Here is a 21,041-nt window from a genome sequence, read left to right as displayed (position 1 = left end):
AAACAGCTTTTTTTTTTAATGCTTACTTACTAAATCACTTACCTAAAACTGACCTGTGACAGTTTATTGATTGGATATATAACCCATGAAAGCCCAGCTTGGTCATCTAGGTGGCCACAGAAAGCCATACAGCTCATTCTCATTTTAAATAACACAGCAGCCCCCATCAGTGGCAACCCCGAGCCTGCAGAACCACTTATTTGGAAAGACACTGCTGCAGCAGCACAGCACGGACACCGTTGAGCAAAGGCAGCCTTGGGTTTCAAACACAACAAAGCATCTGAGTGCTGCTGCCTGGCAACAGCCCAAGGCTTTGAGGAGAGCTGCCTTTGTTGCAGCTGCAGAGCCGGCCTGGCTTGCTCCAGCTTCAGGCAGCAGCCCGGTTTTATTAACGAAGCCAGCACTAATACCTCTCTTTCGAAAGGGGATAAGAGGCAGAACATGCTGCTGCTGCTGCGGTGAAATGAACCATTCATCTGCATCCTCTTGCAGAAGGCAAAACGTTGCAGGACTGAGATGTGCTCAGCTAATTGTCCCCTGGCCACCAGACCATGCAAAGGGAAGAATAACATACAGGCTGCCACCCCCACCAGAACAGCTTCCTCCTGCCCAGTTCCTGTCTCAGCATATCGCAAAGACTTTGTCACCATGAAGAGCCCGCCCTCCTGGGGGATGTCCCTTCCCATGGTGAGTACTAGTAACTGCCAACATCCATCGGCAAAAACCAGAGCGCCAGTTCTGCTATCTTACATTGTGTGGAAAAGCAAAGATGCTACGGGGACACAAATTTCCTTACAGACTTTGGAGTGGCATTTTTTTCTTTTCTTTTCCTTGGGAAAGAGGTCACTTAGAGTGGGAAGTACTGACCTTGCCAATTTTAGCACCAGAATTTTTGCAGCCTTCGAGAGGGCCTTGAGGAGCAAGGTTGGGCATGCTCCATATGCTACAGAACAGCAGGGGAGAAGGTATCAGTGTGGTAAAGACACTGCTCAGATCAGAAAAGATAAAGAGCCTACACAACCAGAGCCCTCAGCTAATGCTTTCACACAGGCTCTCACATTTCCTCGAGGACAAGAAAGGATCACACTTAGAACTGCGTCTGAAAGCAAGACTTGGCTATTTTAAATTTAGATTACCTTGATTTGCAACCAGCTTTTGTTGGCCAGCTCCTAAGCCAACACCTGTGGTATCACAGCAGTGAGAAACAAGGGCTTTCATCTGCTGGCTGAGATGTAAATGCTAGGAGAGCCCCAGCAGTACTTTTAGTTGAAAAGCAGGGCAAATCAACCCATGCTGAGCTCACTGCTGGTGCAGTAGCAGCACAGACAAGCACAGAGTTAAACAGTGCTTATTATCAGCTGAGTGTCTGGCAAATGGACTTCACAGAAGAGCTTGTTTAGGTATATGCTGAGGTTGGCATTTCTGTAACAGGAAAAAGTTATACAACACTGCTGACTGTCCCAGGTTGTGCTAATCTCAAAAAATAAGTCACGAATCTGTATACATAAGTCCTAGAATTTCTGATGTTCAAATATCTCTAAGAAATTCCAACAACAGTGTTGTCCAGTGGCACTAGCAGTAAAAACAGAAAGGTTTGGATGCAAGGCACATTTAGTGCATGGGTCTGATGGGGGAGATTGTGGCTACTGCAGACCACATCTCTTAGCTGACGTCTAAGAAATTGAGCTCTTGTTAATTAAAAAAAGTCTCCAGCCATGATGGTTGCCAAGAAAATGTATGATGTTAAATTAACATCACCACTCTGGTAATATCCACCTGAAGGAAGAACTGATGTTGAAGCAGATATGGACATTTCTACAAATGAAAACTGATGCTGACAGCAAGGTTCAAGTGAAATCACAGGTCCATAACTCAGAAGAGACAGGGATTGCAGCAGCAGTGGTGTTTGCAGGGACTGCTCTTAGAACAGCTGAAGTATGTCGGAAAAACAGAAGAGGTTTTCAGTTGGTATACCAGGAGCTCAGAGAGCTCATTTTCAAAAGCTCATCTGTTTCTCTCGGGCACAGCAGCTGGCCTAATAAAAACTATCACCAGAACATCTTGCTTTGCCTCTATCCTCAGAGCATCACAGATGCCAGAGGCAATGCCTATTTTTAATGTGGCCTCTGCTGGTGAATGACAGGGGAAGCAGGCAGCACGTCCTGTTGCCTTCTCCTCAAGGAGAAGCTTTCAGGAAAACCTTGTCTTAGTCAGAGAGAGTGCTGCCAAGGAGCAGTGGATAGTAAGAAAGGCCTGGTGTTCTCTGTATGAACAGGAAAATTAAACCGTGTAAATGACAGGAAGACAGGCCTCCAGAGTCCTGCAGACTGGGCTATATTTAACTTTCTAGCTAAACAAGGAAACATCCCATAACGTTCTGTACCTGAAAGTCATACGCAGAGTACGGAGGCAGGTGAGGAGTGCTGTGGTAGTAGGTGTTGTAAGATGTCACCTGTGGCCTCGAGTAATAGGACACCGTAGGATGTGCATTTTCAACCGTGCAGTTCAGCGTAGGGAGGGAAGGAGTCTGTTAAAACAAAGAGAATCTCAGCTGCTAACCAGGACATCTTCAGAGTCACCAAAAACTGACAGCTGAATGAAAACAGAGATGACTTAAAGGAGCAAAGTGTCTCCCTAGAGCTTGATTCTGCTGAATCAGCAGCTAGCAATCCAGTTCCCTCTTAGGCAGCAGGCAAGTCTTGAGGTCATTTCATTCTTTACCAATCCATTGTTTCCTTTAGATTCCCCAGAACAAGCCTGGCAATAGCCCAGTGCATGCTAGTACTCAAACAAAGTGACTGCTTGGACTATTTCTCCTATTTGTGAAGGTGCTAAGTGTTAATTTTGATTACTCTATTATTCAGTGCATTTTGAGATCGGCATATTTCAAATCCTCTTGTGCTGCTGTTCACAGACACTTCCATATATCTTTTTGCAGTGGTTTACAAACTGTCTGGTGTGGGTCAAATCTCAAAAGACTGTAACGCACAGCTGGGAATGTATCTCAAGATGTGTTTGGGAAGATTTTAGTGGGTCTGAAAACAGAGTAGGAAAGTTCAAAATTCTGAAATAAGGCACCCCTGGCGAAGGGCCCAAGATTTGTTTGTAAGAAAAATATATTGCCGAGACAAAAAATGCTCTTTTTCTGTGTGTCTCATTTTGTATTATTCCAAATGAGTCACAAGAGACTGAAAAAAGAAATATGTTTTGAATGTTCAGCTCTCCCCATTGATTTGTTCTCGGCAGAACAAAACTGTATGGGACGTGACAAGCAGCCTGGTTGAGTGAGGGTACTTCAAAGCTTGTGGTGCCAGAACAGCATTTTTTTCCACTCTCTGAAGTTTGCACTCTCTTGCCTGGCTTTGGTCCTAAGCTTACCTTCTCAGATTCTGCACCATTAAGAAACTAGATGGAGAGTTTCAGCCTAGCAGGGCTGCGTAATACAGTTCAGAACTCTACTATTGCTATAAAATCAACAATTTGAGAGCAACAACCACGCATTTCCTTGTTGAAGGTCAGTGCTATGAAAAGAAAGATCATTTTTAAAGAAAAAGTTCATTTTTATTCATACTGGTATTGCCAACACTTCCGAGAAGGTTCCTTTTGAAAATAAAATCCCTATTTCTTTTCATCTTTTCTAATTGTGTTCAGGCAGTGACACCAGATCAGAAAAGTTAATCATTTTCACTTTCTCCTTAGAATTATTTCATGTCCTTCTTCCTGGCCTGATTGCAGTGATGCATAGATCATTTGCACTGAAATATCAATAGCTGTTTCCATGCTTATTTTAAAAAGGCAATTTGTCTGATTTGCACAGAAATTGGTATCACCTTACCATGTCTTTAAAGCCTCCAAGTATCGCTGCTGTAATGATCCCTAGGAATAGCCCCACTATGTTCAAAATAGTTGCCGACCAAAGCAAGTGGTAAAGGTGAATGATGTCCTGGCAGCTGCTGACATCAATGTATTCATAGTAGCCTCCAGAAATCTCTACTCTGCTGGATTAGGAAAAAAAAAAAATCCCACAATAAAACAATAATGATAAAAAAACGCACCACATAATAAAACCTAAGCTCTTCACTGGGCAGTAAAACACACACTGCAATTTAATGATTGCCTGGACCTAACCACCAAGAAGAGAGTGAGGGTAAAGCCTGCTAGATCCCATTCTTGTGGCATCTGAGATCTCCCTGCATGATACTGGCAGCAGAGATGCCCTGATATGCTGTGAAACAAACAAGTCCTGCGAGACCTACTAATATCAAAATGCCCTTGAGTCTGAACCTGCCTCTTGTTTCCATCAACTGAAATCTCCAGAGCCAGCCCTTCATGCTGGTGGCTTCCCAAGGACATACCAGTCCTGGAATCAGTAGGGAAACCAGCCTCCTTCCCCTATTACTCACTTCCAGTTTCTTCTTTTCCTTTTTCTTGTTGTAGTGGGCCACTGCAGAAGAGATTGCAATGAGGAGATGATTTCAAGCAGAATCGAGGCAGAGGTTAACCACTGGCCTTGGCTGTGAAGTGCCTGAACAACCTGAACTAGAGAAAGCACATACCATGACTGCCTTTAACAACACAACCTGTACTTACTGCTTGTACGAGCTTGTTCCTATGGAGATGCGTAAGAGCATAATGCTCTCAGTGAACCCTGGTACACCATCAAGAACATTCAGCACTGTACAGACTTTAAAGAATACTATAACGACGTGAAGAACCATGAAGCTGCTGAATCTCACCAGGGATGGCAACCCTGCACAGCATTCAACATGAAGGGGCTCATACAATACTGCTGCATCCAGCATTCCTGGCATCACAAAGGACGTAAAATTGCCTCGCTTTTTCAGTAATTCCCATCCTTTACACAATAAACGTGTTAACCAGCCTTTAGTGCCTTTCTTACTGAGATCCCAAAAGAACCAGCATCTCCACAGTGCAATGCACTTATGGGGCACCAAGCAAGATTAAGATTGTAACAACTGGTACAAAATAAGGGAAAATGGGTCTAAGGCAGAACCCTGAACCAGGCTGGCTGGGGAAAAAATAAATAAATAAACACCCATTAATACAGAACAGTTACGAATTTTTCTGTTCCAGTCACTTCTAGGTGTATCATTCCCTTCAGTTAGTAAAAAGCAATCATGTTCTTTAAATGCTCACACAGAAACGACGTACTACGGAGACAAGGGATTACCCTTCCCAGCATGCTGAGCCACCCTCTTCCAACAGCATCTTTTGATCTCCCTCCACAGTCAATGATTTACACTGGGGCCAGCTCAACTAAGTATGATGAGAAACATTAACCTCGAAACAGCCCTAGGCAAGAGCCAGCACTAAGAAAATCATTTTCTTCTCTGCTGACACACACTAGACACTCCAAATGATATAAGAACTGCATGCTCCACAGTTAGCTTAGGCACAGCAGCCGGATCAAACAATGGTGTGATCACTGTGTGAGAGTGCTCTGTTGCTTCTGACCCTTCTGACTCAGCCTTGCACACTGCTGGTGCGCTTTCCACTCTTGTATCCATAGAAGATATTCGCTGGGCAAAGAGGGCGCTGATTTATGAACATGCAGGTGGCACTAGTTTGTGAACTCTCCTCCCTGTTACTAGGGTGGGGAACAAAACAGCGAGGAAGGTGAGGAAGAACAGCGTCGGAAGAACAGTGTCAGAGTCTTTATCTACTAAAATGAAATAAAACCCAATGAACAAGTGGTACCCACAGGTGTCAGGACAAAGGACACTCAACAGTGGGAAAAAAAAAGGGACCAGGAATGGAAGTAACGGAACATTACACCCATAATGGGAAGTAACACCCATTTTTCCAGCTGGACTGGCGTGGGGTATGCTTACATGTAGCTGGCATAGATTTAGTATACTTCATACACCCCTTCACTCTCTTTCTGACTGGGAGTCCTTATGGGGAGCAACGACAGCTTCAGTTCCCTTCCTACAACAGCTGTCATTAACCAAAACTTTGCTCCTGCCTTATCCTGGCCCTTCAGACACCTGCAAAACAGCATGACAGCATGACCACTGCTTACTCTGCCCATGGCATGAATGTTTTTTTTTTGTTTTTTTTGTTTTTTTTTTTTAAGCTTACTCACTTCCCACAGTTGTACAGGTCACAACAGAAGCAGGTGTTGGTTTTTATTTTCGGTGTGCAGGGTGCACGGCGTTGTGGATGACAGATTGCCTGTGTGAATCCAGAAGAAATACGTAAAGCACATGAGGATACAATCACCAAACACGATTTCCGCTGCCATTTGGCCTGCTCTACACGTAGGTTTTGCACTGATCCCAATACAAGCCCCAGGCAGATTTTTCTTCCCTTATCTTGCAGCACAGCTCTCATAAAGTAGGCAGACTGCAATAAAGACACACATGACTAGAACAGACCAGGCTTTCCTTCCACCATGGGGAAGTCACAGATAAGCACACGTCTGCATAGGAAGGGGGTTGTACAACTCTTGCAAAGAGATAAGACCCTGCTGAATTAACACTCTTCCCCAGATGGCAATGTAGAGCAAAGAACTGTCAAGAGGCTGACACTAACTGAGGGAAAGATTCCCATATCGGCAAATAACTGAGCAAAGAGGTTAACTGGCTGCCTGTGGGTGCTAACACCTAAGTTCACATGGATGGTCTTTGGGCTGAAAAGGGAATGGACACCACCAATGCCACTGGGTAGCACTTTATTTGCACCTCCAGCAGGCATTTTTATGTGGAATGTAGTGGTTATTCACAGCTACTCAGACACCTGGGAGGAAATCTTAGAGGAAAAGAAGCCAAGGGTGTCCCATACACACTGTCACTGTGTGGCAGGAACACCTGCCCCCAGCAGGAGAAGACACGAGCAGAGGTGCAGAGGAAGGTACATTTTGTTCACATCCACAGAAATCACTGCTGTCTGGACTCTTAAATCCACACCCTGTTCCTGTAATGAACGTGCAGCTGAAGAGCTAAAGAAATCAGTGTATTTTCCTCTCCCATCTCCTCCTTTCTAATTACTTCTCTGCTAGCACAGCACCAAACATGGAGAAAGGTATTCCCAGCCTACCAGCCGCTCCGCAGAGCTCTGAAGATGGCAGCGGCCGCCTGGCAGGAGGTTTCTCCACCTGCAAGACGAAGCCACCCCTGCAAGGAGACAGCACAGCCACAGCTGCTCTCACCTCTGGTGGCGTGGTGGTCTTTGAGTAGTACTGGCATCGCCCTGCATACAGCGGCCGTAGGTCCTGCCGATGGAAAAGCGCCAGAATTAGCACCACATTAAAACAAAAATCTGCTGCCCAGTTGGGCTGTGAAAGCAGGCCAGGCTTTGGAGAGACTCCTGCCTCAGGACCCACCCACGGCATCCCCCCCAAGCCCCATACAGTTTTTAGCTCTGGTCCTTTGAGGCACATATCTGTGGCAGCTAACATGGGAGCAGCGGGCTCTTAAGCCAGCCTCGCCTGGGTGAGGGCAGCCACCCTGAGCTGAATTACTCATTCCTCATTTCCCCAGACGCATCCCAGGGACACCTAACATGTTTCCAAGGGTTCTTCATGCTGAATCATAACGCTTTATCATTAAAGTATCGGGAAATCTGCCCTTCTGGGCTCCTGAGTGAATGGTGGGAAAGGATGACGGGTGGCTCAGCCTGCAAACACACGTTAATGCCTCGCTTAGGGACAGCCTGCTCCCCGGCCAAACCTGCAGAGAAAGCAATGCCAAATTTCCCTTCGGGGCAGGGAGGGTGGTGGCAGCTCCTTTGCCTTGTGCATGCTGGCTGATGTGCAGTAGGGACAAACCCATGCCCAGGACCCCCCCTGCAGGCAGCCGGGCCCACTCTCTGTGTGTCACTCAGAGCACCCAGTGGCAGGGCCACAGTGGGAACACTATGTGCTCGGGTGGCAGGAGCACGTCTCTGGCCAGACAGCGACATTCTTGCACGGTTAGGGGAGGCCGAAAGCACGCCCATTAATCAAGAGACAGAAACCAGAGCCCTCATCTCCCCAGCCACACGGCCCCTGCTGCAGACGCACAGGCATTCCAGCGACTGGCAGGACCAAGTGCCAGCTCACGCCGTCACCCAGCCCACGAGGTCAGCGCCCCAAATCACGCAGCTGGCCTGTGGGCTCAGGCTCTAGAGGTGCTCTATCAAAGCTTCATGAGCCCCTGAGAGGGTTTATCAAAGCTTCACGAGCCCCTGAGAGGCAGGCAGAGGTGGTCAAGAGTTACTCATCACATCCCGACAGACTGAGACCTATCGCTGTCGTGTGCTCTGCCAGCAAATCCTGCCATCCCAACATCTCTCTACCACTTGGATGCTCAGAGGCAGAAAGGGGAGTCTGCATTACAAGGCAGAATAAAGAGCCAGCTGACACACGGAGTTTCCATTTCATGGTAACTGTGACAGTCTGAAATTGCTTCCCACTCTGATTGCAAATAAACTCTAAGCGTGTCTTTTTAATCCCATTTTGACAAAAATTAAAACCAAACAAAAACAAAATCATCAAACATCAAAGCTGCAGGAAAAAAAATCTGTTTGCAGTTATAAATTTTGATTTAAAACTTCAAATGAAATCACGTTTGTTTGGTTTTTTTATATCCTAACAGCTGAAGTTTTTGCATGTCCTGCTGTACTAGTGATTGGTCATGCCAGCAGCAGCTCATATTGGTTTTTAAGTCATCAAATAGAAACTTAGAGCCCAGTGAGTGCTTCCTGTTTGGACTGCACCCCCGCAATGAACTTTGTATCAAATTGCTTCCCTCTACTAGAACATACACTGATTCAATCAGCATTAGGAACGACCACTACAAGCATGTAAAATAAGACTGATGCTACTGCTCGTATATTATCACTTGACACTAGCTGTAATTCACATTACGCCTTATACATTTCAGTCTCAGTAAGCACACAAAGCACAAAAGAACTAAAGCAAAGTTTCCAGGTCTTAATGCTTAATGTAAGTTTCAAAATATATTTTTGTAAAGCCAACACGTTTTTCCTAAATTTTGTAATTTAAACCAGCATTCAGCACCTGACATGTATTTACAGAGCTCGATGCAGTCTGTTGTGGCGTGCGGACACATCACCTCTTTTCCTCGAGTAAAAGGACGGCAGGCCCCGTGTTTTCCTGGAAGCACTTACTATGTGTCTGGCAGCAAAGACGCCATCTACTATGGCACAGCAGAACGCAGCAATGACACCAAAGCTGATGAAGACAATCGATGCGACCAGCTGAGAAAGGAAAACAAAGCAAAGTATGATCTGCCTCGCCACAACCAAATGCTTCGTGCCCGCTCCACAAGAATACAGAAACCACAGTCAATAAGCCCTCGAGCAATCAATGACCCAAACGTTTGCCTGGGCTGCACAGACTGGTCTCATTGAAGTCGATGGGATCCGTGTCTCAGAGGAGAGCCTGTTCTCATGCAGAGGTAGAGGCAACACAGTAGGAGCAGCAGCACTGTGCCAGACAGGTTCTCTGGGGATGTGATATTGTAATGCAAGTTCTTCCGTGACACCAAAGTGCTAAACTTAGGCTGGGGATACACCTCCTCTTCTGGCTGCTGCTGTCCTTAACTCTTCCCTGAAGAGAAAGGAGGGATTTCTTCTCCCCCACCCCAAAGAGCTGCAGACAAGGTGCTCCCGTGAACACCCCTCAGGCCATTTCAGCCCACGGTGGCTTCTGCTGAAGCCAGCAAAGGCCACACAGGACCTCAGTGACTGTGCTGGCTGGCACAACAAATGGCTGAGGGCTGCAGCTTCTTCAGCTGGCAAGGAGAGGTGCGTGCGCTGCCTCTGTACCCTGTGCCAGGTGAGTGCCAGAACAGCCCCCTCTGGCTTGGAGGGGCTGCAAGGAGTCAGCCACGGCCATGTCGCACCCTGTGTTGTGCTGGGATGGAGAGACACCGAGCAGGGAGACCACCGAAAGCAGGGGGGCACTGAGGGGCACGACAAGCATTTTGTCAGTATTAGCATTTGCCCTCCAAACTAAGCAGCCTACCAGACAGGTTCACACACTTGGGAACGGCAGCATTTCCATTTAAAGAACTGAAAGCTTTGGTGAGTTTTTCCCCAGTGGTTTTTAACTCCAGAGGTTGTAGTCTTCAAGTGCTGCTTGCTAAAAGCTGCTTCTCCACAAGTACAGAGGTGATTCTGGTAATTAGGAGTTCTGAGCAACATTAAAAGTGATTAATAATACACACACAAAAGTAACAACTAGCCTGGCCAGCACTGACAAATACCTCAGGTCTCTGGGCATGGCTGGGGATGTTTGTTTTAAAGCCCAGCTGTTAAGTAATACTTAACTTGAAAAACTCAGTTCTTGGCACTGCTTAAAAGAGCCAGTTCTCAGGAGGACAAACCAAAACCCTTGACAAGCACAAGCCAGAAAGGATCCTATATGTATTTTTTTTAAGTATCTTGGAATTTTCAGGTAACTCACACTGGTTTTATTCTGTGAAAGCAGTGCCAACAAAGAGCAGACACCCCTACTTTTCTCCCACTGCTGCAGCCTCTCCAGCCAGTTGTTCGGTGATCCTGAAGGAAGAGGAGTCATTTCTCTATCTCAAACACCTTTTCTCTCTCCTAGAGTCTGAAGCGGTTTTCAGGGAGACCACAAAAATCCCTGAAGGCCTGAGGGCAGGCAGGGTGCTCCCTCCCCACCCAAGCTGGAAAACAGCCACCACCCAAGAACCTGAACAGAACAAGACAATGTGGAATCCACAGGTGGTGATACATCCCTCTATCCCTATATCTTTTTCCTTTATTTGGAACGTATGTGCTTTTACCAAGCCTCTAATAATTCCTCAGCAAATTATCAGTAAAAGTTTAACCTTGCTAAAACCCTGAAAGGCTCCTACTGTCTTGTCCTCCAATCCAGACCTTCAAACGATCCTATTTCCTCCTCAGCCAAATGGAATGAGACATCATCCTGGACACACAAGCATGCTTCCAAGACTTGCACTGCCCCATTGCAAAGAGAAACTGTGGTGGTAGGCAGAGCAGACTAAGATTAATCCAACTGCTGCAAAAACAAGTCACTGTCACCAGTAACAAGCTGCTGCTGGAATTAGATGCCCCAATAAGCCTGCCGACGGTAGCAAGCAACAAGTTTTCCAGGGTCAGGACCCCATTTCTGTTTGCTGTAAACACCAGCAATTCCTCCCCACTTGGACCCACTCCATCTCCACGGCTGGAGCACAACTTGGACCATCACTCACAACGGTCACGCTCCTCTGCCCTAACCAGTGAGAGCACAAAACGGGGGAAACCACAACTTCGTACAATCTCAGTGGAAGGAATGTTTTTTATGGCTTAGGTTATTCTGTAGTAAGTTTCCCTCTGTACTTTCCTTCATTGCATGCACACACAAAGGAGGATGTTCTCCCTAAAAAGCACGAACACTGGAGATGGTAACTGAGCCAAAACCTAAGTATATACAATTGGGTTATTTGTCTGTTGGCCCCCCTCTTGCAGACAGGAGCTGTTAATGTGGTTATTTCAAATGACACAAGGTTAATTTTTCTTAAGACTTTAAGACTTTTTAAGACTTTAATTTTCTTTAAGACTTTAATTTTTCTTAAGACTTTCGTAACAGCCCCACTAGGATCTGAGGATCTGGAGTCAGAAATGGGTTTGCTAACTTTACATACCCCCGATTTCCTCTCTGAGCTGGAGAAAAAGAAGCCTGAAAAACAAACACTGAGAATTTATGAGAAAGATAATAAAACGGCAAATTAAAGTATAAAATGGCATTTTAAAAACTGCGTGGTTTTCAACTAATCTTATGATTTGTCAAGAAGATTTTTGATTCAGAGTTGACAATACTGTTACTCTAACAAGAAAAAGATAGTGGCTCTTCAGGTAGCTGTCACTGATGTCAGTTACATGGAGCTGAACTTGCACAAGAAAAGACAAACTGATTTTGGATAAAGTAGGAACTATAAAATAGGAGCTTTCTGGTCTGAAGTCTCCTTCAGGCCACATCCCAGCAATACGCAGGATGCAAAGCTGCTGGCAACTCCTTTTGCATGGCATAGGTGACTGTCAGAAAGCTGCACAAAATGCTGACTCCTCACTTGAAAACTGCTGCCCCCGAGGAACAAGCTCTTCTGAAAGCTCTCCCTCGCTCTGACAAGCCAGAGGAGCAGCCACACGGCAGGGAAGCCAGCATGCCAAGGTGGGAGGAATGAGAGCCATCTATTTCTGCCAGCAGGAGGGACAGAATTAAGTTTCAGGTTAGTTCTCCCTTTGGCCATGTTGGCACACTTAACTCCTCGTGCCCCCCCAGCCAGCTCATGGGGAGAAACATGCACAGGAACACAGCTATAAAAGTTGCTTTTAGCTCGTCCTGCCCTCACTGAGGAGAGACTGAGTAATGAGCAATGCAGACAGCCTTCTAGTAAATTAGGACACCAAGGAAGTCCATAAAAAAATAAAACCATCTTGCACTGCCAGTGGTATTAAGGAAACATGTAATGGGCTCAAGTGCCACTGTAAAATTAAGTGCCCCTGGGTAAAGAGGAAACATGAATAAAGTATGGGGACAATGAGTGGCAGCAACTCTGCGTCCTCTGCAGTCAGAGCAGGTTCACGTTAGCCTGCAAACTGAGGTGGCAGTGATGCAATCCTTGCAAAGCTGGGTCACGCATGCTTTTTAGGACAAAAAATGACAGAGAAATGAGAAGAACAGACACCTGCTACCCAGGGCTCTTCAGAATAAACAACCAAGCCAGGTCAGAGCCACGCTGTCATTTACGAGCAGCCCTGTGAACATGGCACTGGTATAATATGATGCTCGCTCAACCAGGCTCTGATCTGCTTCTAATACACGATGAGCAAGAGGCTTGGAAAGCTGCAAGGACAGAAGGAGCAGGACATGTTGCTCTCACATAGCTGGTGCAAGAACAAGAAATAGCCATCAGGAAACCCACCTACCCTGAGCCCTGTAGGAAAGGAAGGTTTCCTCTCCTGCAGGGTCTGTCCCATCCTCTCCCTGCTGCCAGGGCTGTGCTCTGGGGGGAGGACGCTGCTTGCAAAGCAAAGGGCAGCCCAGCCTCTGACAGTACAAGCAGGAATTTCTCCAGATCCCCTTCTACCTTTGTCAGCAGCACATGGTGCTAAGCAAGTCCACAGGCCTCTCTGCAGAGGCAGCTCCATCACTGCAAAAGCAGGCAGTGGTGGTGGGCGCGCAGGACGGGCAGCTGCAGCACGGTCCCCCCGTGCCACCTCACATGAGGAAGGCTGGAAAGACCTTGCTGCCAGGGCCTGGGGCAGCCATTGGGAGGGACACTGCAGCTGCTGACACCTCCAAGCACCTCCAGGCACAGGTGGGAAGAGGAAGAGGTTGTGAAACAGAGCCTGCAAGACACCCTTAGGGGACATGAGAGACCCAGCCAAGACAGGCCTTTCTGCTGGGCCTTCTAGAGGCTTTCGCCTCGTCTCTGGGTTGGCTGTTTCACCACGTGCTTGATCTTCCTCTCTATCCTTTGCTTAGAATAGAAAGCCACCAAAAGCAATTTTTGCAGAGCTTCAAGCCTCTAGGAATTTATTTTAAAAGATTTAAAATAACTGTATTGTACCTAAACTATTTCTATTCTGTGCCACATACTGTGACAGCTCAAATGAAAAAGCGCTGGGAGTGAGTCCACAAAGCACTGAGTGTCCTGAAAATGCCAAACACTATTTTGAGCCCTTGAAAAATCCCACTGAGTTCAATGAGACTGTGTATAGTCACTGTGTGCTTCCTCAAGCATTTTTTAAAATTTAAAAAAATATCTGGGTTAACAGCCTTGTTCTCCTGGGCTGCCAAGAACCATCCACAGTTCTCAAGAGGCATGCAACTCTAGCCTGGAAGGGTTAGGAAAACTAGTAACACTCTTCACATACAAAATTCAAGTTACTGTCACTTTTTTTTTCTTGAAAGTCTACATAGTGAACTTACCATTTGCCTTTTGTTTTCTATCAAGTTTGATCCAATTATTCCAAGAAACGACCCAAAACCAAGCTGAAAGACAACATATTGTTAGCATTTAGATCAGGAAAACACCCAACATATTTCACATACAGACAGAACACAATTAAATCCAGAAGCAGCAAAAGAACACATTGATGCGTGAGCACTCTTCCCTCAGCAAGGAAATCAATGGAGTCTGTCACTAGTTAGAACTGTCAAGTGTATCCCTCATGTGACACTAAAAGGTGTGTAAAAACCAAAAGGATGAATTCTGACCTCAATCCCCTCCCTGGTGATGCTGAGAAATGGGTGGTGGATGAGGATGTGCACTGCTGTCTTGGAACAACCCTGCCAACGTTCAGCAGTCCTCAGATGCAAACCTAGCAGGACATCACTAGCATTTGCAGGACCAGGCTCTAGTAACCTCACCAAGGATGCGAGCTTTCACCTAAGTTTTCAGCTCAGAGTCCCTTGATGTGAAGCATGAAAAAAGGGAGAGCTCATGCTCACGAAGACTCAGCAGTTTCTCTCCACCTGCTACCCCCCCCTCACTTCCAGGGGTGAAGTGTCATCAGCCAGTGTCTTTCTTTCACCAAAAGAGCCCACAGCAGCCCAGCCAACAGAATGAGCTACTCCAGCAAAAGCATATTTTCTTGCTGCTGTAACTGACAACCCTGTTTTTATTTCAGCTCAGTGAAGTCAGTTAGGAGTGCAGTGTCCTACCACCTTTCTCTATAGCCTTAAGCTATTTAACTACACTAAAGAAGTTTCTAGGACACAGTATGCCTCAACCAAGCTAAAAACAGGGAACTGAGGACTACAGGGGAAGATCCAGACGTACTTCTGTAAGGGTCATAACTAGAAAGGTCTTTGATCAGTGCATAGCACACACAACCCCGCTTCTCTTGGTCAGCAAAGAGAAATGCTGGGAAGTCCTACAGCTGCCATTGCTTGTACTCAGCGGGCTACAAATCCATTCAGTAGATGAGGGGGGCAGTGAAGATCTGGGTGAGAAAGCTAAATAACTGGCCAGCTCCTAAGGAAGCAAAGTAAGGCACAAAACAAGTTGCAGTGGCTCAAGAACGGGTCAAGCAACCTGAAATCGGTATTTTAAGATCCAGGAATGGAAAGGAATGGTTTAACAAATCCAGTATTAACAAGGAGGGGCATAAGTAGAGATTAGCAGGCAGAAACGTGACAAAAAGTTGGTGTTAAAACTTACCATGCCCTGCTTAAGCCCTGTAACATTTGGTGCTGGTGCAAAAGGCAGCAAAGAGTGCTGTCTCCAACAGCAGGGGATTAAAGCAGAGCAGCTGACTTAGCTACTGCTTCCCAGCTGTCTGGGCTGCACTCTGAGCGGACCCACATTGGGCTCCAAAGGAACCAGCCACCACGGTGTGAAGCACAGCAGTGAGGGCAGGCACTAAAAGGGAAGAGAGCCAGGGCGTGGCTGAACTGCCCCAAACAGATCTGCTGATGTTTCTGGGCTGATCTTTTATTATTTTATTCAGCCTGGGAAAACAAAAACCCCCACCTTTCCCATGTAAGAAGAGTCTTAAAATTCAATTTCAAGCCCCAAACCTGAGCGATCCAGGCATTAACAGTGACTTGGATCCAGGTAATATTTTCAGTCTGGTGATATTTAGCAGCAAAGAGGATGTCTGGCAATATACACCTAAGGCAAACATTCAAGAAAACCATTTTGTACCCTTTAAACTTGATCTGACATGTTTAAGAGAAGTGCACATGGCATTTCAGAGCAGCCCCAAACCAAAATGTGAGAGACTTGAGATAATTTAAGATAACTAAAAAAGAAAAAAAATCAGAGTGACTGAGCACATCCAATGGGCAAAGATCAAATAAGTTGGTGGATTCTCATCCTGCATTAATGGGAAAAACAGCAGTTCTTCATCAGAGCCCTTAGTAATCTGCATTAATTGCATCACTGTTATTTGCTGGTGGATAGGATCCCCCGGGGACATCTGTCTGGAAGGAGGACAGGGTACAAATGAACGTGCTTTTCCAGAAGAATGCCCGAGGCCAACTTCCTTGACAAGGAGCCATTACAGAAAAGGCTTTTCACTCAAAGCCTAAGAAAGGTCAATCATTTACACTGATGCCAGAAGCTGTTATAACTTGGAGAGAGCATTTGTACCACATGGATGGCCTTTAACACGGCAACACAGAGAAGAGGCTTCTTATAAGCCTTGTTCTGCCTTCACAGAGGCACTGTCCCATTCCTCAATCCGGCTGTCTTGCACAGAGCTGTGCCACATCTGGCTGCCTCTGCAGCTGCTGGACACCCCTCTTCCACTGTACAAAGCGAAAGAGTTCTTGGAGTTCACAGCTGAGAAGTCTTGAAGAACATTTTTCTTGAAGATTCACAAAAGAGATGGAAGAAACTTGTGAGTTATTACTTTAAAAAGATGCAGGATTTTTAAGCTAACCTCTCAACCTGTGATCCCCACTCCCATAAGGGTAATTGCCCTCTGTACCTGATGATTACTCCTGCTTGCTGAGCATCACTCTTGTAGTCTGGGCTTCCCAGGCCCACATCAGTCAGCCAGCCACAGGTGATGCTATTTCCCATGGAGGCACCGCTGAGGTGTTCACAGAAGTAGCTGTGAAGGTACCAGTGGTCAGGGTGGCAGTGAAGGCAGCCTAGGTACGGGACACGTCCTCGTGCCCTCTGCTTCAGCTCCTCCAGCTGTGTCAGTGAGGAACTGCTCTGTTTGTGAAAAAAACAAAACCCCACTGACGCATGGAAGGTCTCTAGTGCCTGCTTCAGTCCTTCCTCAGGAGCAGAGGCCTAGGAAGGTGATTTCCCCACAGACATACACTTCCTTCTATACCCAACACAGGCGATCCAAGGGAGGAGCATTAGGCCTGGGGGCTAGGAGGCACCCTGGCGGCCAAATGGCACAGTACAGATCTACTTTTAGAGAAGCCAGTGCCAGCCAGGTGTCAGTGACAGCACATATGTGGAGCCATCACACCCAGGGTAGCTGAACGTCCACCCAGATCACCACAGGGCTGCTGTGCGACCACAGATGGAGCCTGCTGCTTCGTCTACTCGCACATGTCAGGGCCCTAGGCTGAGGAGCACAAAGCTAGACCAAAACAGAGCTTTGGGGCTCTCTCTTTTCCTCACTGACACAGAGTAACAGCACCAGCAATGCCGTGGAGACATGTGTGGGCCTAACCTCAGTGTGAAGCTGTGGGTGACACGACTTCTGTGGAGCCACTGCCTGTGGATGTCATCTGCCCAGGGACACCTCACCAACGCCCTTTCAGCACAGCAAAGGGAGAGATCCCATCTTGTTACAAAACATCAGCTACTTTAAGTACCTGCTGAGGCACCCAGCAGCAAACGGGAATGCTTTCCTGCTCAGGAGAGCAGCGAGGTGGTTGTGCATTTCCACAGCTTAGTGGACTGAGAGAGGGAATTTGGTGACAAGCCTACAGACACAATCAGGGGGTCTCCAAATAAAGTGAGTGACTCAACACCCTTCTCAAGTACAGGAACTCAAGAAGCCCTTGAGCAGATCGAGTCTCAAAAAACATGCAAGCGGTGCTGACGTTGCCAGAGAATAAATAGCAAGGGAGATGTCACAGGGATGCAAACACCAGGCTCCACCATCTGCGGCAGTCTGGGGGACCTGCTCTGAGGCACGAGGTCCAGCTCGGGCTGACAGCATAGGCTTAGCCTGGAGAGCTGGAAGCCAGATCGTCACCCTTCTCAACACCTTTCCTCGATAGTTCTCTTTTAAAAAGATCAGGTCCAAAAGCAGAGTTACTTGCATGAGCCAGAAAACTGATCCTAAATCAAAGAGACCAAATGCTGTCTGTAATAACATTCCACACAAATGGCTACAAAGGGGCTTTCTTCACTCACAGAAGAGCTTGTCCACAGGGAAGTAAAAACCTCCCAGAGATCAGCAGTGCATGGTAAATAAATCAGATAGCAATAAGGCAAGAACAACTCTCCCCCTAGTAATCTGACCTGGCTTTAAACCTCCGACTTTGGGGCTCCAAACCTAAGCGCACAGCAGCCTTTGGCTGTTACACCAGGAGCCTCTAGCTCGAGGGCTGCAGTTGTGCTCAGCTCCTAAGAAATGGATTTAGCTGCAGCTCAGTCCTTTTGGTTCTCCTGTATGAGCATGCCTCAGACATCGGGACAGCCCAGCATGTGCTTTCCAGCTCATGCTGGACCTCTTTTTGGGCAGCACCACAGAGTGCACACGTGTGGTTCTGAGCCAGGAGGTGCACAATGTACTGTCCCCACATGCTTCTGCAGACGGTTGTACATCTACTGGCAGGAAGGCTGGGCACCAGTGGTCTTCCCTAAATTAAGCAATTTGAAGATCATCCTTCCTCATTCTCATTTATTGATTTAAAAAATAAAAATAAAAAAATCGATGTGCTAGCCGCTTTGATATGTATGCTTCCCTGGCAAATTGCCAAAGCTATTGCCAGCGTGGTTCTCCATTCAGACTCCCAACCATTAAACACTTCTGCATGTGAACTTTTTGACCATGAGTTCATATGAACAGTATTTTGCTTTTGGACTCCATTATCTTTGTAGGTCCCTTTCAGCTGAACTAGTCTATCCTAAAACCCAGTCTCTCAGCTGTTGTTAGCACCTCATGGTCCTTCTCACTTATGGCTGGGGTTAATCTGATGCATGCAAACAAAGAAGTTCTTGCGTTGCTTTGACTGACGTCACACCTATTTATCTGTCTCACTATTAGATCAAAAGCATGTAATTACCTAAGCTCAGGGGAAACTGCCACTTGACTGGATGGGATTTTTGCATGGGAATGAGCAGCAGGTGCAAAATAATAATAAAACAAATAAATCAAATTGCAATGAAGTAGCTGAGCATACGTTAATATTCAGGACAAGATCACCCTTTACAACATTTGCAGCATCACAAGGGACTTTGTAGGCAATAAGTTTTCTAGACCTACCTAGGAGTTCTATACTTACAATAACCCCTGGGTAATAACCTCCAACAGTCACATTTTGGGTTCTTGTTGTAGCAGCTAGGCCCACCGTTAGAATTAATACTGACACAATGAGGAGAGTCACAGTTACGTAGAGGGAATTTCTTTTTCTTCTATTGAACGACCCTAAAAACACACATACACAACAGAATTTGCTAATTCCATCTGGGGACGGTCACTGTATCGCAAAATTCTCCTCCCACCACCAGCCACATAACAGTGAATTTCCTTTCTGGTAACGTGAGAATATTTTTGGTTTTGGCTGTCTCTTTTCACCTTCACTAACATGCTTTATCAACTGCTAACTAGGGCATCTGAATTCACATCTGTTTATCATTGCTTGGATATGGATGAAGAGAGCCTTAAGAACTGTAACTTGGCAAAGCTCACCTAGATAAAACAAAGCTTTCCAGTCCCTTCGAGTCTGGGACAATTGACCTAATGAGAAATACTACCATTAGGTATTCTTTTCTGATATGTCTGCTTACATCGAGCCAAGTATCCACACTCTACACCACCTGTTTTGAAGGGGGAAATTCACTGTTCACTGTAAACATATCAGAAGGCATCCACAATTTTCCATATAAATGAGACATCACCAGTAACAGCCACTTCCCCTGCGGTATCATCCTCTACTTTCAGCAAGGGCCAGGTATTTTTACATGTTTGAATAATGAATTTGTGGGTTAAGGAAACTCATATACAGCTGCCTAATTCTTTTTTTTTTTTAATGTATTTATAGATCTCCCAAACAAACATAAATATAAAATAGTGATCCCATCAGCCAAGAGGAAAGCTGGCTGCCATCTTACGCTCAGCAAAATCTTTAGGGGTGTTTGTTCAGTGTGTATTCTGCAATCTTTAAATCACTTTGTGGAACAAGCCTTTTGATTATATTTCATGCATTATGTAAACACAACCCATCGCAAGCGAGCAGCTGGCAGGATAACAGGCTGTAACGGTCCCCTGCCTGCCCCGGGGCTGCGCCTGCTCCCCGCGGCTGCCGGGACCACTCCAAATCCCATCCCTGCAGCCCGGGGCTCTCCAAAGCACCCAGGGAGCAGGCAGAGGCATTACCCACTCCAGAGGCTCCCAAGTGGTGTGCACACCACAAGCACCTTGCAAGGTATTTCAAAGCAGGGCTGGAACGCACCCCAGGAGCAAGGGGCTGCTTCTACCATGGAGCATGTTCCCTAGAGAAAACTCTATCCCAGCCAAACCCAGGACATGTTAACTTTCTTCCTAGGAGCTGATGTAGTGCTGTGTTTTGGATTTAGGAGGAAAATACCAGCTCCTAAGAAGAAAGTTAACTCCATCCCAGCCAAAACCAGGACAAAAACACCCCTGGGAGCCCCCATCTGAGGTGAGCAGGGCACTCTGGCAGCTTGCATGTGGTAGAAAAAACAGCCGCCGAAAGGAACTGCTGACTCAACGGGCTGACAGGACTTGGCCAAGCCAAACACCACTGTCCTGCCGAAATTCTCCAAAGGTAAATGCACTTCAGGCCTCACAAGGCAGCTTGCTGTCTTGACGATGGATGTTCCAGACTGTAAAGAAGGGCCTGCACCTTCTCCAGGGTCTGCAAATTTTTGCAACAAAGCTAAAGAGATCTTCTGTGTTCACCACAACAGCTACATGGACGCACATTGGTACAAACCACTTCCTTCCTCTGCAGGGACAGCTCTCCCCGTCAAGCAGAGACCCCACCACCAGCCACAGCACATCCTCACCGAGCTGGTCCATGCTCTGTGTTGGCACAGCCACAATCAGCTCCATGCTGAACCATCACATCCACAAAAAGCAGATGAGTTCAAAAGCACAGCCGAGTCCTGAGCAGGCTTACCACCCCACAACAAGGAGATAAAAGGCAGAAGGAGTTTGCAGGGAAAAACAGTGTCCTTTTTGACTTGCTAGCATCTCTGGAAGGAAAGCTCTTCTCCTGCTTGTGCCCTTGGGCACATCTGTAACTGCAGTAATGGGACATCACAAGGTCCAAAAGCAAGAGATCTGACAAGTGGTTAGTCAGTTCTTAGCTGGAGTGAATATCTAGACAGGTGCTAGTTCCAAATAAAACACAGATTTCAAATAAC

At 46.5% G+C, this 21,041-nt stretch overlaps 1 protein-coding gene across 8 annotated transcripts in view; it reads right to left on the bottom strand.

The window, feature by feature from the left end:
- TMEM255A (transmembrane protein 255A) overlaps window positions 1–21,041 on the bottom strand; it is a 33,562-nt gene that overhangs the window by 3,777 nt on the left and 8,744 nt on the right. For 2 of the 8 annotated variants that reach the window (XM_080553800.1, XM_080553797.1), the window contains exons 2-8: window positions 18,935–19,077; window positions 13,934–13,996; window positions 9,133–9,222; window positions 7,172–7,234; window positions 6,107–6,195; window positions 3,836–3,998; window positions 2,384–2,527 (exon numbers count right to left, since the gene is read on the bottom strand). In XM_080553800.1, coding sequence (XP_080409926.1) covers window positions 2,384–2,527; window positions 3,836–3,998; window positions 6,107–6,195; window positions 7,172–7,234; window positions 9,133–9,222; window positions 13,934–13,996; window positions 18,935–19,077 — 755 coding nt within the window. Of the gene's footprint in view, window positions 1–2,383; window positions 2,528–3,835; window positions 3,999–6,106; window positions 6,196–7,171; window positions 7,235–9,132; window positions 9,223–13,933; window positions 13,997–15,526; window positions 16,318–16,440; window positions 16,674–18,934; window positions 19,078–21,041 lie in introns of those variants that run through there. The other 6 variants (XM_080553801.1, XM_080553799.1, XM_080553803.1 and 3 more) reach the window with 5 other exon arrangements.

This window comes from Anser brachyrhynchus (assembly GCF_964034855.1).
Source record: "Anser brachyrhynchus genome assembly, chromosome: 13".
Lineage (NCBI taxonomy): Eukaryota > Metazoa > Chordata > Aves > Anseriformes > Anatidae > Anser > Anser brachyrhynchus.
The sequence above is the reverse complement of the archived record's forward strand: the minus strand, read 5'-3'. Positions and strand labels throughout refer to the sequence as shown.